General features: G+C 34.7%; 2 protein-coding genes across 2 annotated transcripts; one reads left to right on the top strand and one right to left on the bottom strand.

Moving 5' to 3' along the window:
- The first annotated feature begins 6 nt into the window (after positions 1-6).
- Positions 7-1,883, top strand: LOC120072682 (phenylalanine ammonia-lyase). Its single transcript, XM_039025124.1, has one exon. The coding sequence runs from the start codon at positions 42-44 to the stop codon at positions 1,713-1,715; it is 1,674 nt and encodes a 557-aa protein (XP_038881052.1). The 5' UTR covers positions 7-41; the 3' UTR covers positions 1,716-1,883.
- A 1,704-nt stretch (positions 1,884-3,587) lies between these two features.
- On the bottom strand, positions 3,588-5,953 carry LOC120072681 (phenylalanine ammonia-lyase-like). Its single transcript, XM_039025123.1, has one exon. The coding sequence runs from the start codon at positions 5,858-5,860 to the stop codon at positions 3,743-3,745; it is 2,118 nt and encodes a 705-aa protein (XP_038881051.1). The 5' UTR covers positions 5,861-5,953; the 3' UTR covers positions 3,588-3,742.
- Between the last annotated feature and the right edge of the window lie 12,603 nt (positions 5,954-18,556).

Raw genomic sequence — 18,556 nt, 5'->3', positions numbered from 1 at the left:
AGTCGAACCATACTTTGCCTCACTCGGCTACAAGGGCAGCTATGTTGGTGAGAATCAACACTCTTCTTCAAGGCTACTCGGGTATTAGATTTGAGATTTTGGAAGCCATTACCAAACTCTTGAATCATAACATCACTCCGTGCTTGCCTCTTCGTGGGACCATTACTGCTTCTGGAGATCTTGTTCCTCTTTCTTACATTGCTGGATTACTCACTGGTCGACCAAATTCTAAAGCAGTTGGTCCAAATGGAGAAAGTCTTGATGCAAAGGAGGCTTTCCTACAGGCTGGTATTCCATCCGGGTTCTTTGAGTTGCAACCTAAGGAAGGGTTGGCTCTTGTCAATGGAACTGCCGTTGGTTCTGGGTTAGCTTCTATTGTTCTCTTTGAGGCAAATATTTTGGCTGTTTTGTCCGAGATTTTGTCTGCCATATTTGCTGAAGTTATGCAAGGCAAACCTGAATTTACTGATCATTTGACCCATAAGCTGAAGCATCATCCTGGCCAAATTGAGGCAGCTGCAATTATGGAACACATTTTGGAAGGAAGTTCTTACATGAAAACGGCCAAGAAGTTGCATGAGATGGATCCTCTCCAAAAGCCTAAACAAGATCGTTATGCCCTTAGAACTTCACCCCAATGGTTGGGTCCATTGATTGAAGTTATTCGATTCTCTACAAAATCTATTGAACGGGAGATTAATTCAGTCAACGACAACCCATTGATTGATGTTTCAAGGAATAAGGCTTTGCACGGAGGCAACTTCCAAGGAACTCCAATTGGAGTCTCTATGGACAATACTCGTCTAGCTATTGCTTCAATTGGAAAGCTTCTTTTTGCTCAATTCTCAGAGCTTGTCAATGATTTTTACAACAATGGATTACCCTCAAATCTCTCTGCAAGCAGAAACCCAAGTTTGGATTATGGATTCAAAGGTGCTGAGATTGCCATGGCTTCCTATTGCTCTGAACTTCAATATCTAGCAAATCCCGTAACTAGTCATGTTCAAAGTGCTGAGCAACATAATCAAGATGTCAACTCTCTTGGTTTGATCTCTTCAAGGAAAACAGCTGAGGCAATTGACATTTTGAAGCTCATGTCTTCCACATTTTTGGTCGCTCTTTGTCAAGCAATTGACTTGAGGCATTTAGAAGAAAACTTGAAGAACACAGTTAAAAATACAGTGAGCCAAGTGGCGAAGAAAGTCCTCACCACTAGCTCAAATGGCACGCTTCATCCTTCAAGATTTTGTGAGAAAGATTTACTCAAAGTAGTTGATCGAGAATACACTTTTGCTTACATTGACGATCCATGCAGTGCTACTTATCCACTGATGCAAAAGTTGAGACAAGTTATTGTTGAGCATGCTTTGAATAATGGAGAGGACGAAAAAGACCAGGCTACTTCAATCTTTCAAAAAATTGGAGCATTTGAAGAGGAATTGAAAGCCATTTTGCCCAAAGAAGTGGAAAGTGTGAGATTGGCATATGAAAATGGAGATGCAACCATTGAGAACCAAATTAAGGAATGCAGATCTTACCCATTATACAAGTTTGTGAGGGAAGAGTTGGGCACTAAATTGCTAACCGGAGAGAAGGTTGTATCTCCAGGAGAAGAGTGCGAAAAGGTTTTCACTGCATTGTGCCAAGGAAAAATGATTGATCCAATTTTAGAATGCTTGAAGGAATGGAATGGCACACCAATTCCCATATGCTAATGCATTAAGAGGAGTTAGACCATACACGATTATAAACTTAAAAATAATGTCATATTTGTTTTTGTTATTTTTTTTAATCTTCATTTCATTTTGTTTCCATCAAAGTTCAAGTATAAAAAATTGTACTTGTGAGAATTTTCAAGAAATATACTTGTTTCAATTTATAAATTAGTAACAAATATCCTTAACCAATTAGAAATATTTTCAATCTTTTCTCCATGACTGTTTGATTGCAAATAAAAGATAATTTATAAAACAAAGTTTTAACAAATTGAAATAACTTAAATCAAGTTGCCAATTTCAATAGGAATTTAATCATCAAACCCAAAATATTTTATTTCCACCCATTCATAAGTGGTTTGGTTTAATCTGATGTCCATCCAACCTCCATTTTAATACCTAACTTTTCTTTAATATACTCCTTTTGCTTTGCTCTTATCTGGACAATATGTCATTGATGTTGGTTATCTTTTAATTTTTATTCCTGAAGGAATGTTGAAGTAATCCTCAAACAACCACCTCCCATAATAAAATGGTTAAATGGTAAAATACATCTTTCAATTTTCTCTTTTGTGATAATATTACACCTAACTTTTCATATATGATTCAAAACTATCTTTAAAGTAGAAATCTTTTAGAATGTTAGATGAAAAACCAACGTATCAATGATTTGGAATAGTGAGATACTTACTTGACTCTTTGAAAGTATGACTTTTAGAAATGTAAGACATTTCATCCAACATTTTAATGCTTTTTCAACTCCAATAAATAATAGTTTTAAAACATTTATGAAACAATTTTTAAAAGAATAAGAATATTTGTGTATTTACAGCCCACCAAATTGTCCAATCATATGGTTTGTCACATGAAAATTTTTCTTAATTTTTTTCTTTCTTTTATGTGTCTGCTTGGAGGGGGCGTTCCACCTATGTATTGCTCTTAGCATTTCATAGAAGAGCAATTTTTTTTTTTTTGCATCTCAAGATACATCCGTATTTGAAAAAAAAGAAAAAAAAAAGTTTGGTCACATCACAAACAATAATGTGATACAATTAGATGAGATACAAAAAATGAATATGTCTTTGACTGTCAAGCGAAATTGTATGATGGAGAAACGTATAATAAAAAAAATTGGCGATATATATATATACATATATATATATATATATTAAATAAAGTATAATTAGGAAAATTGCAAAAACCATACCTAAAGAATGATTATAATTGCAATGGTACCTTTAAACTTTCAATTTTAAAACTTAAACTCTCAAACTTATATAAATGTTAAAATTGAGTCAAATTGGACCTTCATAATTACAAAATTGTGTAAACGATAACATTTGTACAAGTTTATGAGTTCACTTTTTATCATTTGTAGGCCCGATTTTCACATTTATTGTAAGTTTGAGCGTCCACTTTTACACTTATAAAAGTTTAAGGGTCTAATTTTTACAACTGAAAGTTTTAGGATGTAATTACAAATATCACTATACTTTAAGAGTGGTTTTTGCAATTTGCCATTTTTTTCTTTTATAAAATAAGATTTTTTTCCCTACACCAGGACCCAATGAAAGAAAAGATATATCTAATACATACAAAATAAGTGAAGCTTCCAAGAAGAATGACAAAATGTTTGAATTTTTGCTGAAATTTAGAGTTTTTGAAAAATTTATTCCATCAATGAACACATGTTTAAATTTAAAATTTATATTAATGAAATTGGAAGTTTAAACTAAAAGTTACTAAAACTTTGGAGTAAATTAATTTTTTTGTTGAAAAATTTGATTTTCAATTTTATTTTCCACGGAAAATTTTGTTATGAAATCCACTAGAAAAAGGTTTTAAAAATTATATAGTCGAACACCGCAACAATTTATCAAATAGAATGTTATTCCTTTATTCATTTTAGTAAACGAAAATAAGATAGGAAAATGAAAGGAAAATTAAACTAAAAGTACAAATTCATCCTATGAATATCTTCATTAATGTTGACGAATGATCCGCTGTTCCATGTGCTGCAAAATGGATTAGCAAATTGGAATTGGAGCACCGTTCCACTCCTTCAAACACTCTAAGATCGAGTCTATCATCTTGCCTTGACACAAAGCTATGAATACTTTCTCGCACTCTTCTCCTGGAGATATCACTTTTTCTCCAGTTAGCATTTTTGTTTCCAACTCTTCTCTCACAAATCTATATATTGGATACGATCTACAATCCTTGATTTGATTTTCAATCTTGGAGTTCCCAGTCTCATAGGCCAACCTTGCATTTTCAACTTCTTTGGGTAATAATGCTTTTAGTTCCTCCTCGAATAAAACAATCTTTTGAAAGATTGAAGTGTCTGCATTCTTTTCATCATCACCGTTTGCAAGTGCATGCTCAACGAGAACTTGTCTCAACTTTTGACTCAATGGGTAAGTAGCATTGCATGGATCGTCGATATAAGCAAATGTGTACTCTCTATCAACAACTTTGAGTAGATCTTTTTCACAAAATCTTGATGGGTGAAGTGCACCATTAGAGCACGTGGTTAAAACTTTCTTGGCTACTTGACTAACAGTGCTTTTCACTGTACTCTTCAAGTTTTCCTCCAAATGCCTTAAGTCAATTGCTTGGCAAAGAGCAACCAAAAATGTAGATGACATGAGTTTAAGAATATCAATGGCTTCAGCTGTTTTCCTTGATGAAATTAAACCTAGAGAGTTAACATCTTGGTTGTGTTGCTCGGCACTCTGAACATGGCTTGTCACTGGATTTGCAAGGTATTGAAGCTCGGAGCAGTATGAAGCCATGGCAATTTCAGCTCCTTTAAACCCATAATCCAAACTCGGATTTCTACTTGCAGAAAGATTAGAAGGCAAACCGTTGTTGTAGAAATCATTAACAAGTTCAGAGAATTGGGCAAACATGAGCTTCCCAATAGAAGCAATGGCCAACCGAGTGTTGTCCATGGAAACTCCAATCGGTGTTCCCTGAAAGTTGCCTCCATGCAATGCTTTGTTTCTTGAAACATCAATCAAAGGGTTGTCATTGACCGAGTTAATCTCTCGCTCAATAGATTTTGTAGAGAATCGAATAACTTCAATTAACGGACCAAGCCATTGAGGTGAAGTTCTTAGAGCATAACGATCTTGTTTGGGTTTTTGGAGGGGATCGATTTCATGTAATTTCTTGGCTGTTTTCATGTAAGAACTCCCATCCAAAATGTGTTCCATGATTGCGGCTGCTTCAATCTGACCAGGATGGTGCTTCAATTTATGGGTCAAATGGTCAGTAAATTCAGGCTTTCCTTGCATAACTTCAGCAAAGATGGCAGACAAAATCTCGGATAAGACAGCCAAAATATTTGCCTCAAAGAGAACAATAGAAGCCAATCCAGAACCAACAGCAGTGCCATTGACCAGAGCAAGACCTTCCTTTGGTTGCAACTCAAAGAATCCAGAAGGAATATCAGCTTGTTGAAAAGCCTCCTTTGCATCAAGGCTTTCTCCATTTGGACCAACAGCTTTAGAATTTGGTCGACCAGTGAGCAATCCAGCAATATAAGAAAGTGGAACAAGATCTCCAGAAGCAGTAATTGTTCCACGGAGAGGCAAACATGGAGTGATGTTATGGTTTAAGAGTTTGGTGATGGCTTCCAAAATCTCAAACCTAATACCTGAATAGCCTTGAAGAAGAGTATTGATTCTCACCAACATGGCCGCTCTTGTAGCCGAATGAGGCAAAGTATGACTCGATTCAGTCCCATTTCCAAAGATCCCAGCATTCAAGAATCGAATAAGCTCCTTTTGAAGAGCTCCCCCTTGTTTTGTCCTCCTATGAGACGTAGCACCAAAACCAGTAGTAACTCCATAACTATCAGTGCCTTTATTCATACTCTCCATAACCCAATCACTGCTAGCATTAACACCCGCTCTAGCAGACTCGGAAAGCTCAACAGTAACATCAGATTCCCGAGTAGCAATAGCAGCCACTTGGGAAATGGTTAGGGTTTCACCACCAAGCTTGATAAGGGGCCTTCGATACTCCTCCACCATGCGCTTCACCTCATCAAGATGGCTTCCTTTGAGAGACTCAGCCGCTATGCCCCAATTGAGTGGGTCATGAATGACGCTCTTGCAGATGGTCTCAATTGGGGCCATTTTAAGGTATACAAAAAGAAATGAAATTCCAAAGAAGATGCAGAAGGAGTAATGGAAGAATTTAGAATCTTCTGTGTATGTTTGAGCTATTTGCGGAAGAAGAAACGGTGCTTAAATAGGTATAATTGATCAACGTAGAGAGGAGTTGGTGAGGAAGGTTGGTGGAAGCAGAACAGAAGAAGAAAATAAACTAAAAGGGATTTAAAAAGGTCAAATTTGATGACTTGACTTTAATTGTTATATATTTATACCCAAAAGCACTCCCTAGGCTACTAAACTAAACATGTGTTTAATAATTAAGTTGAATCCCAATTATTTATTTGGGATTTAAAAAATCATTTCAATTTAACTTTACAATTAATATTCATAACATAAATTTAATCATCAAAACTACTTTCTTGGATGGTAGTTGGAACTTGGGAGGAAGGTGGGAAATTATTTCAGTATATAGATGATCCTTTTATTCAAATATGGAGTTCACATATGATCCTTAATGTGAATGGTTGGTTTGATTATATGTTTGTTTTCATTTTCCTTTTTCTTTTTAATTCTAATATTGAGTGGGGAGATTGAAACCGATCTTGACCTTACCTCGAAATTTTAACACATATTTTATGTCTGTTGAGCTATACTTACTTTGACATTTAGAAGAATGTAGTTAAGGAGAATTTTCAAAACTAGCAAAATAAGGGAAATTATTTATACAAAATAACAAAATTTTAATCTTCTTTGATAAAGGTTGATAGAAGTCTATCAGTGCTATGAGTGATAGACTTCTATTAATGTCTATTAGTATTTTTTTTATTATTTCTGTAAATAGTTTGACATTTATACTATTTGTCAAAATCTTTCTATAGTTAAATTACAAATTGAGTCTCTAAACGCATAATTGATGTTTAAATGGTCCGACAAATCTATGAACTTTTAATTATACATGTAATAGGCTCCAAAACTTTAAAAATAATGTCCGCATTTAATGAAACTAGAAACAAATAATTTTACATCAAATAGATATAGATATATGTTTTTTTAAAAATACGAAATAGGTTATGGACCCAATTAAATAAAAAATAAAAAATTTAGTATCTTATTGAATACAAAATAAAAAATGTAAAGATTTCTCGGAAATAAACTTAAAAATTCCCATGTCTATTAGATAATTTAAATGTTTAAACCATAAAAATTTATTGAAAACAAAAGCTAAGCATTTTTTTTTTTTTTTTGAAAGAAGACTTCTATTACGGAAGAAGACAAAATCTATACAGAAGCACTTCCTAATCCAATCTAAAGAGAAATGAGTGAAACCACTCACCAAACAAACCAAACTTTCTGGGAATATGCAAAAAGAAAATGCTGTCAAAAATTAGAAATTAAACACCAGATTTCCTCAACCCAACAATAAATGGATGTTCCTGAGTTAAAATCATTTTTGTCATATTCAAAATCTATTCGAATCACATCATTAATCATTTAATATTAATTTAATATTTAATTTTATACTTTTAAGTTCAATTTTCATATAATCAAAACCAGTTTCAAATGATTAAAAACATATTTAGTAGTGATTTTGAAAATGACGAATGTTACTTTTAACTATTTTAGAATCACTCTCAAATATAAATGATTTTTTAAACTGTTTTAAATTCACTAAGTCTGTCAAATGAACCGCTTCCAAAATGGCTAAAACTCCGCAAATGGGAGAATCAAAACAAGCATCAAGGTAAGCCACCCTACACTTTTCAAAATTTCACGAAAATCTCGATAAATAACACTTGATTCTGTGGAAGAAGCTGGAGCCCATGCTGTATGAACATTAATACATATTTGAGAGTGATTTTAAAATTATTAAAATCACTATTGTCATATTTAAAATCATTTCAAATTAACTTATTATTTTATTTTAGATTTTTAATGTAATTTTTTTATTATAAAATTGATTTTAAATTATTAAAAATATGATTGGAAGTTGTAAGTGATTCTGAAAATATGAAAAAAAAAAAAAAAGAATTCAACCAATGAGGAAGAAGGACAAAAACCATAGGCTTCTTAGAAGACACCTCCGCATGAAACTCATGGATCCATCTACTTCTAAATCAACCTAATAATATATAATAACTTATAATAAATGGGTTAATTAGATTATTATTGAAAATTTTAAAAAGAAATTAGGAAAAACAGGCTGTTGTGAGAATATTTAGGAAAAACGAATCGTTTTTTTTCCTGTCTTATTATGAGAGTGCGTCTCTAAATTTGGAAGACTAGTAAATACGAATATTTGATAGAGAGGATTTGTTTCTTGAAAAAAAAAATGCAGTTTGTTAAAAACTAGAAAAAGAAAATCCGTCTATTGAGGCAATGTTTTTGTGTTTTTGACCCATCGAATTTCAATTTTTTAATTTCATAATTTCTGAAAATTTATTTGTTATTTTTTCATTATATATATATATATATATAGGATATTTTTGCATTTTGACTTTTTTTTCTTTTTCTTTTTGCTATTGTTGTGGGTGAATTTTGATCTGATTAAAGTTCAAAATCAAGATAAAATTAGATAAAATAAGATTTGATCTAACTTATTTGGGATTAGGAAAAAGTCATATCCTAATCTTTAAATCTCATATCTAAATCCTAGTAGAATTAAGATATGTTAGACCGTATGGCAACCCTAAAGGGTGAATAGGATTTAATTTAACTTTTTGAAAAATATGCTCAATTTAATTTAATTAAAGAATTTTTAAATAAAATTAATAAAAACCCTAATTGATGCTAAATAGCAAGATTGACAAACAAAATTATGTAACAATACACTTAATCAATCTCAACCAATAAAAGCATGCAATTAAAATTGAAAAATATTAGAAAAGAGTAGAGAAGAAGGCGTCATAATTTTTATAGTAGTTAGGTCAAACTCGACCTACATCCACTTTCCCAAGCGTCATTTGGGATTTTGATTAAAAATCTTTTTTGATTCTTTCCACAGTTGAGAATCGAACTACTACCTTGCTCATTTTTAATGTTCAAGAGCAAATCCGATTATTTTTCACGAGTTAGGATCCAGCTGTTAAAATATTTTTGATAAAATCTTCTAAAAAGAATGGATATACATGTTTGAGTTCAAAGCTTTGAGAGAGATAAACAATGGTGACCTTTAATAATTTTTTAGGATTATAAAATTGTAAAAAATTCTAAAATGTTTAGAGAAAATGAAGTTGAAAAAAGGAAGGAAATAGGGTAAAAAATGGATCTTAATTTAGTCTATTGAACACTTTAAAAAGTGAAAAGAAAGATGAAGGTTAAAAGTGAAAAAGTAAAAAAGAAATTAATAAAGAAATATATATATAAATTCACCAACGGAAAGGTGCATACGCAGGTTTCAATTTTTCATTTTTTTTTGTTAAATTAAGTGACCAACGGTCACTTTTTCTATGTGCCACTCACCTATAGTTCCAAGTGACACTCTCTAATTAGTCTAATTTGATGATTTTCGTTACTTTTTTTTTTATATTTTTTCATTTAAACTCCGATTTCGGTGATTCAAGAGACATCATAATTGTTGTTCCAATCTTTATATTGTGGACTATTCAAAATAATAAAATTGTTAATAAATAAAATTAAATTTATTATCCTTAAAATATTAATTAATTAATTAGTTGCAATTAATTAATTTGGGATTAAGGGCAAAAAAGCCAACAATCTTCCCTTTTTTATGACAACAAACCATAGAAGAAAAACAATTTGACATGTGATCAATAAGTAATTTCAATACACCACAAAGATCATGCTTGAAATTCATTCAAAATAATTAACTTTTCCCCCTAAATAATGCATTCAAAAGACACAATTATGCAACACATTCATAACACATATTTTTCTTATACTTCTCCCCCTTGGGAGTCAAAAAAGAACAATAAACATATGTGCTACTCCTAAAAATAAGAATACATACAAAGTTTCCAAATTCTCCCATTATCAATATGCATTACATAGTATCAAATAAGAATAAAATCAAGATGCATCATATGAATAATGCCAAGCTCAAGCATATTTTTGGAAAAACTTTCTTCATTCAAAAATTTGGTAAAAATATCAATTAGTTGATTATTAGAGCTCACGAATTAAAGAGTAATGTGATCATTTTGCACATGTTCTCTAATAACACTACCAGAAAATGGACTTTTTATAGCTTTTCAATTCAACATTTTTTTAATATAGCTATAAAAAAAACTAAAAAAAAATTAAAATGTTGCGCACGCGTCAAAAGACGATGGTGAGAGGGAAAATATTTCGGCTGAAAAACTGTAGATTTGAAATCATCCCTCCTCTCTCTTTTTCCATCTCTATTTTTTATAAACATTGTAAGCAACTGAAGCTTATCCCTCTTCTCTCCTTCTTCTCCTTCATGAAATTTCTCACGTAAATCACTAACGCCCAATTTTCTGTCCTCCTTCTTCTCCTTCCTTTCTTTTATCTCCTTCTTCTCTTTTCCCTGGACACCACACAAATTTTACTTGACAGTCAAACTAGGGCTCGATCAAATGTAGATTACATTGAAATTGATTTTTAACCTTTTCAATTTTTTTCCATAGTCTTCTCATACCTCTTTTCTCAAACTAACATGTGGAAGAAGATGGTGCTGCCACTATACCTTTCACATGCAACAAAACTTCAGGCTATTAATGGTAATTCTCAGACTTTTCTCAATCTGAATTGAAATCTTCTTTCTTTCTCGTTTTCTAAAAACAAAGCTTAATAATTTACTTGCTGGAAATTGAAGGTGATACAAAAGAAGAAGAAGAAGAACACGAGAGGTTTAAAGTAGTTCGATCAGAGACCTATGTCCACTGTGAAGCAGTTACTAAATCTTTTGATTTCTTGAAGAGATTTGCAGCAATCACTCAAAAATAGAGAACTTCTCACTAATCTCTTGCCTTTAGAATCAATTTATGTTCCTGATATATTAGGAACTTACAAGTGAAGTTAAGAGAGATATTGATTTCAAAATTTTACGATTTTTACCTAACATAAACTCTTTGGCAAGTTCGGGTGGTTTTCTTCTTGATATTGCTTAAAGGCTCGAGAGTGTTTGAAATGGTTCGATGGTACTTGAAAACACTTGCCACCAATAGAAATGTGTTTTTCTTCTTTCTAACAAGAATATGAAAGGTGCGTTGTTTGGTCTTATATAATGTGGAACTTCTCTTTTTTTGACCTATTGTGTGGTTTTCTTCCTAAATTCTTGAAAAAATTTATGGGATATGAACTTGTTAAGATTCATGTGTAGCCTTTGATGGCTTTTGTGAAATTTGTTCTTCCCCTAACTTTCTTTTAGAAATGGTTCTGACCCTGCTTCTTGTTTCTCGGTTGGTTCCTGTATAGAGATGTTCTAGTTTGGAAATGACATGATTGGGATGTTGATTTAGGTTGTAGAATTTGGGTTTGAAGTGGGGAAGATATTGCACATTGTTAAATTTCTTGAAGAATTTAGACAATGCTTGGTTTGTGAGAGAAATTATGTAGATTCTGTTTGTGAGGTGTTTCAGTAACCTTAAGGAAAATATTAGACAATACTAGACTGCTTTGAAACTCTTCTATCATTCTTTTCAAATAGTAATCATTTTACTTAATACGTTAAAGAAAAAAAAGATTAAACCTTCGAACATTATTTTTTCATCTACATTTTAAAGTAGCTTTTGTGCAGTTTGAGATCAAAACTCATACTGATGTTGAGAATATTGGGAAATGAAGAAGTTTTGACTCAAATACCTCGAATTTCTATTTGTTAATAACTATCATTTGTAACAGTCAGCTGGTATATTCTTATAAATACCACTAATTTCAAATTCGAATTACAGAGTTATCATCATTTTCTTAGTTTCCTGTAAACAAAAAATCTGTAAGCAATCTTCATTCAAGTAAAAAGATTTCAAATCTTCCTGTAGACGTACGAAGGAACTCTTATTCAAGAGTACCTACGAGTGGAAGTGGATCCTTCCAATTCATTGTGATAGAATTTCCACATATACATTCTGTTGGGGTTGATGTCCTAAAGTCTCATGTCCTGTAGTTTGTAAACAGTATATACAAATATTTGTGTTGTTAATGTATGATATACTTCACATCTTGTATTTTGCTCGGTTAATTGTTTTATTTGCTTTACCACAAACCAATAAACATAAAATCCCTGGTTATCTGTATGTGACTCAAGCATGTATGTGGTGACATACAAGTGGATCATGTCTTGAGTGATAACCAAAATGGTCTGTAGTAAATGGATAAAGGAGGAAAACCTTATTCTAGTAACGCTACGGATGCGGCCCACTCTGTGGAATGGTCACAAGTGTTGTGACTTGTCACAGATAGTCTGATCCTGATCATTCGTGTTGGGGACATGCGAGTGGGGGCATCCTATACAAAGAGTTTGTATAAGACCTGACTATGAAGTGTTAACGTCTCGTTATACAACACCGTTCATGACAGAGACTTCAGTTCACTAGGATGACCATAGGTAACATGACCTCAATCCTAAGTGAGTTGGGAACTCCTACCATTGAGGGCGGTCCTTTGATTTGTATGGATGCGAATGACTAAGTCGTCGATTCAAACCTACCATTTTGGGATTCATCTGATTTAGGAGCTGGAAACTCAGCTACACAAGATGGAATTCACTCCTTCCCTGAGGCACGAGTAAGTAGATAGTTGGCTCCTTTAAGGGCTGATTTCGGGGCTTGAACGATGTGGTGCCACACATCTTCTCCTGGTCCGAGAGGTGTTCACATATAGTTGGACTATATTGTATTGTTCATTAGAGGAATCAGTAGTACTTAAGGAGTGAGATGTAACTGCAGGGGCAAAATAGTAAATTGGCCCAACTGTACTTACGAGCATCTGTGAAAGGTCATCATACTCATGATTGGTTATATCCGATGGAAATAGAAATATATCTGTGGTAAGAAGAGTTTAGCTGTTGGTCTTTAGTGGAATCTCTGACAGTTAACGGATGGTGGATCTCGTGGCTAAAGAGTTTAGTCAGCTATTCACGTATCGAGCCACAGGTTCATTAGGTCCCCTGGGTAGTTTGGATAAAAGTCGAGAACCACAGTGTTTGGGTAATTTGAAATGTTCAAATTGACAAGAGGAAGTTCAATTATATATGATATAATTGGACTTGTTAATTATATATAATATAATTGGCTAAATGTATGAGATACATTATTTTGGAGGAAATTAGATATAAATATGATTTATATCAAGTAGAGGAGAAAATACTATAGTAGATATGTGGTATCAAACTATTGGATATAAATATAATATGATTATATTAATCAATCAATCAATTAATTAATTATATGATAATTAATCCATTTTTTCCACGTTCGGACGTGAGTAGTGGGCAGCGTTGGTTATGGTAACCGATGGGTTAAAAATGAAAAGAGTTTTCATTTTGAATCATGCATTCACTTTTTTTCTTCGACCGCCCAAAAAGAATTCGTGAAACGATCGCTCGAGAGCCTATACGATAGTTGCTTCTCCGTCTAAACGATCATTTATCTCACGATTTATATAAACGATCGTATATGTTTTTCCTAAACGATCGTTCAACTTTTCATACACGATCGTGTAGTTCCTCTATGCGATAAGCATTTCTGCTATATGATAGCACTGTTTTATCTCCCACTTGCTTATCGTCTACACGACTCGTTGTCCTCCATCCTTTACCAAATTCACCGAAGCCCACCCTTTGGGCTTTCACTCCGAGAATACCCGGGGCTCAATAGTGGTGGTGTTGTCCCCACTGTGGCGTTCGTGTTCGCATTGATCGTGCTGTTGCAGTCGACGTTCCCGCTGGGTGTTGGTAGATCTGTTGGAGGGATCCACTGCGTTGGGGTTCTAAAGTTCGAAGATAGTCTTCAACTGGTATGGAACCCTTTCTCTTTTAATTATCTTGTTCTGAGCATGCCAATAATTAGATTTATTTTCATAACTGTATGTGTTGAATGTATATCATTTGTATTTCGGTCACTGTGAAATCGGAGCGACCTGAACACGCTCATGGAACTCTTGGTATGAGATTCTTCAATTGGTATCAGAACCAAGTTCTGATACTCCGATTTCATTTGTTACAATGAAATGACATATACATTCATGGTAGGTGCATTTCTACGCCGTTTTAATTGTTAAATCTGCTGTGGATGTGCCGGATTAATGGATGTTCTCGAGATGTTTATCCTCAGTTTGATTTAAATCCTTTTACATTTGCGGTTGTTTGTAAAAGCCCCTGAGTTTTTGGGTATTAATAATCGTTATCGAGTCTATATTCAATATCTGTTTGGAGTTTTGAGTCTTTCGTCGAAGTTCTGGGCAAGTGTTGCGGTTCTTCGAGGAAGGAGGCGATCTGCTGTTGATCGCATTGTGCAAAAGATGTGGTACACCTGTCTCTTATACACATCTAGATGTGTATAAGAGACAGATTGTTTAGGTCAGCAAGCTTCATCGCTTAGTAACTGACTAAACGATCGCTTAGTAACGCAAGATAAATCGTTTACCTATCGGCACGCATCATGTAGACGATGAGATGCTCGTGTATTGTTTAAGGCGCGCACGTTAGACGATCGTTTAGGTCAGCAAGCTTCATCGCTTAGTAACTGACTAAACGATCGCTTAGTAACTCAAGATAAAGTCTCTTATACACATCTAGATGTGTATAAGAGACAGGTTGCACGCATCGTGTAGACGATGAGATGCTCGCGTATCGTTTAAAGCATGCGCGCTAGACGATCGTTTAGGTCAGCAAGCTTCATCGCTTAGTAACTGACTAAACGATCGCTTAGTAACTCAAGATAAATCGTTTACCTATCGTCGCGCTACACGATCGCATGGACGGTCAGGCTTCACAGCCTCGTTGTTGTCTATGCGATCGTTTACTTATACTTCTATCGTCTAGTGTGCACTGAACGATCGTCTACCTACTGGAGTTTGCTACACGATGAAGACCTCCTTACGGTTCAAGACCCAGTTCGCCTGTGAACCGGTTTGGTCAATGAAAAATGTAATAAATAGGATTTTTTTTTCATTCCGATTTTTGTAAAGGCTCATCCCGATCCATTAATCCTTTGTTTATTACATGCGATGTATGTCTTTATATGTCATATGGTATGCACATATAGTAAATCCCACCTCAGGTTATGCAATAGTCATGCATCATCTCTTTATTGTAATTGTTATAATTTAGAGAAGCATGATTTAATTATGTAAGAGCATGCTCATGCATCAATAATATAAGAATTATATTTATGCATCATAAAAAGCATTGACATGCATCATCTTTATATTATAATTGTTTGCTTGGTTGTTACACGTTATATAAAAGTTATATATATAGTAATGATCGGACATTACATGAAGCATGACATATAGGTTATTTTATAAATGTTATAAACGCCTTATTGTGCGCAATGGTTTTAGTTGTTTCTTTTTAAAAGTTAAAGAGAAATTAGAACTAAAAGAAATAAGAAAGACATGCATGCTCGCTTAGGTTTAATCCATGGTTTTAAAGTGTTTAAAACTTGGATCACATAGACCTAAGATCACGGTTCTAATACGATTAGCAACCCTAAGGCTTTAATATTTTAGTCAGTTTAATAGGATTAAATTGCATAATAAAAGGTTAAAGTGTAGCAAATCTATCTATAATGGACCTTTTGTCTAAGACGGGTTCTGTCTAGGCTGGGGTATTTAAGTTGACGGAAACGTAACACCCTTACCTGGGAACTTACCTGGAAAGGTGAATTAGATAGATTTGATGCATGCATGCAAGTTAAGGACAGTCCATTAAAGTGTTTAAATGTGACTACTTGAACTTGTTCATTTTTTATAGACAAACGTTGTTTATGAGCAGAGTTTAAAAAGATGACTCAGATTAAAATCAGTAGCCGGATTGTCTAGGTTAATGAATCCCTAGGTAGAACATTCAGTGGAAGGTACTTGGGGCATGAGATGCTTCAGTTAAACCTTTCACTTTTCTCCTAAATAGTCTACACTGTGAGATCTATCCTCGGCCTCATGGCACCTTTGGCGTGTCTCCTCAACAGATGGTATTTGGGTAGGTTAATATCAAGGTAGATGGAGAGAATGTTCATAGTAAGTGGGAGTGGGAAGTGCGACAGCATATCCCTCGGTTTCCCTCGTTAGGTTGAATAACTGCGCATCGCCTCGAGGCACCCTGGGAGTGTCCCCCTAAAGGATGGTAGTTTTGCGCGTTTCTTTATTTGATCTCTTGTAAGAGGATAAGGTAACTTAGTCTCTTGTCCTAATCTGTCTTTTCCCTACGGTAAGCGCATTAGGGTGGGACTCTATCACTGAAAGCGAGGGGTTATACTTACGCGGAATAGTTAAAAATTAACGATTCTGGACCGAAAAATGATGGCTGTTAGGTTCAGTTCCAAGAGTTGGTTCTGCCTAATGGTTGAGAATGTCTCATCCCAGCGAAGGGAGAACTGATCACCCCACTGGTGGCATTTGTCCTGACTCATTGGGGCATCATTGCAAAATAGAAGTCTATAACTTAGGATACTTGAAACTGTTTTGCAAAACTAATTAGTTTAAAAGTGGTTTAGCAAAATCTAATAAAGTTTTGTTCGTATTTTCAGCAACTTTTTCAAATGGCAACAACCACTTTATCGTTGTTAAGCACAAAAAAACTAACTGGCGATAATTTTTCAACATGGAAATACATGATCACGACGATTATAATCATCGAGGATCTCATATTCGCTCTCACGGAGGCTTGTCCTCCTATTCCAGCTCTAAATGCCGCTCGAAATGTTTAGGAGGCATATGAACGATGGACAAGGGCGAAAGAGAAAGTCAATTCTACATCTTGGCAAGTCTTTCTGAAGTCTTGGCCAAGAAATATGAGCCTATGGTCTCAGCACGTGAGATCATGGAGTCGCTGCGGGGGATGTTTGGATAACCGTCTGAACAACTTATGCATGAGGCTCTTAAATACATATTCAACTCCAAAATGCAAGAAGGAACCTCTGTTCGTGAATATGTGTTAAACATGATGGTCCACTTCAGTGTTGCGGAGTTTAATCGGTCTACCATCGATGAGGGCAGTCAGGTTAGCATAATCCTGCATTCTTTGCCGAAGAGCTTCCTGCACTTAGCAATGTGATTCTTAACAAAGTGAAGTACAACCTTACAACTCTCCACACCGAGTTGTAGACATACCAATCTTTACTAAAAAGTAAGGAGAGGTAGAAGAGTGAGGCAAATGTTGCTTCATCCTCCAAGACGTTCCATAGAGGTTCGACCTCAAGAACGAAGCCTGCACCTTTCTCTTCTAACTCTGCAAAAGGGAAGAAGAAGAAGGGTGGTAAGGGAAAAGGGAAGGCACCTACTAACCCACCACCTGTTGCCCCAAGGAGGCGTCCACAAGTTGCTAAAGGAAAATGTTTCCATTGCAACCAAGATGGACACTGGAAGAGGAACTGTCCTCGGTATCTGAAAGAGAAGAAAGCAGCCAAGGCCGATAAAGGTAAATGTGATTTACTTGTGCTTGAAACTTGTTTAGTGGAGAATGATGATTCTGCCTAGATAATTGATTCAGACGCCACTAACCATGTTTGTTCTTCTTTTTAAAGGATTAGATCTTGGCGACAGTTGGAGGCTGGTAAGATGACTATGCGAGTAGGCACCGGACACATCGTCTCAGCTGTGGCAGTGGGAGGACTCCAGTTAGCTTTACAGAATAGGTTTCTTATTTTCAATGATGTATATATTTTTCCTGAACTAAAAAGGAACCTTATTTCTATAACGTGTTTATTGCAATGTAAATATATTGTCTCTTTTGATTTGAATAAAGCGTTTATTCATAAAGATGGTGTTTTTATTTGCACAATAAATCTGGAATCGAATTTATATGTTCTAAGGCCGTTAGCCATTAATTCCCTCCATAATACTGAAATGTTCAGAACTGTCGTAACTTAATCAAAACGTCGACGAATTTCTCCAAAATAAAATGCCCATCTTTGATATCTACATTTAGGGCACATTAGTCTCAATAGGATTGAGAGATTGGTGAAGAATGGACTTCTAAGTGAGTTAGAAGAAAATTCTTTACCTGTGTGCTCATCTTGCCTTGAGGGTAAGATGACTAAATGACCTTTTACTGGAAAAGGTTCTAGAGCCAAGGAGCCTCTTGAGTTAGTACATTCTGACCTTTGTGATCCTATGAATGTGCGAGCCCGAGGTGGCTATGAGTATTTTATCAGTTTTACTAATGATTACTCCAGGTACGGGTATGTTTATCTTATGCAACGAAAGTTTTAATCCTTTGAAAAGTTCAAAGAGTTCAAGGCTGAAGTTGAAAATGCATTGGATAGACGGATTAAAACACTTCGATTAGATCGAGGTGGAGAGTTTTTGGACTTGGCATTCCAGGACTATTTGATAGAACATGGAATCGTTTTCGAACTCTCAGCGCCAGGTACACCTCAGCAGAATGGTGTAGTGGAGAGGATAAATAGGACCTTGTTAGACATGGTTCGCTCGATGATGAGTTACGCTTCCTTACCGGACTCGTTTTCGAGTTTCGCAGTGGAGACTGCGGTGTACATACTTAACTGTGTTTCCTCCAAGAGTGTTGCAAGAACACCTCTGAAGTTGTGGAACGGGCGTAAAGCTAGTTTACGTTAC

The sequence above is a fragment of the Benincasa hispida genome, chromosome 3, assembly GCF_009727055.1.
Source record: "Benincasa hispida cultivar B227 chromosome 3, ASM972705v1, whole genome shotgun sequence".
NCBI lineage: Eukaryota > Viridiplantae > Streptophyta > Magnoliopsida > Cucurbitales > Cucurbitaceae > Benincasa > Benincasa hispida.
Note: the sequence above shows the minus strand (reverse complement) of the source record. Positions and strands in the feature narration are given on the sequence as shown.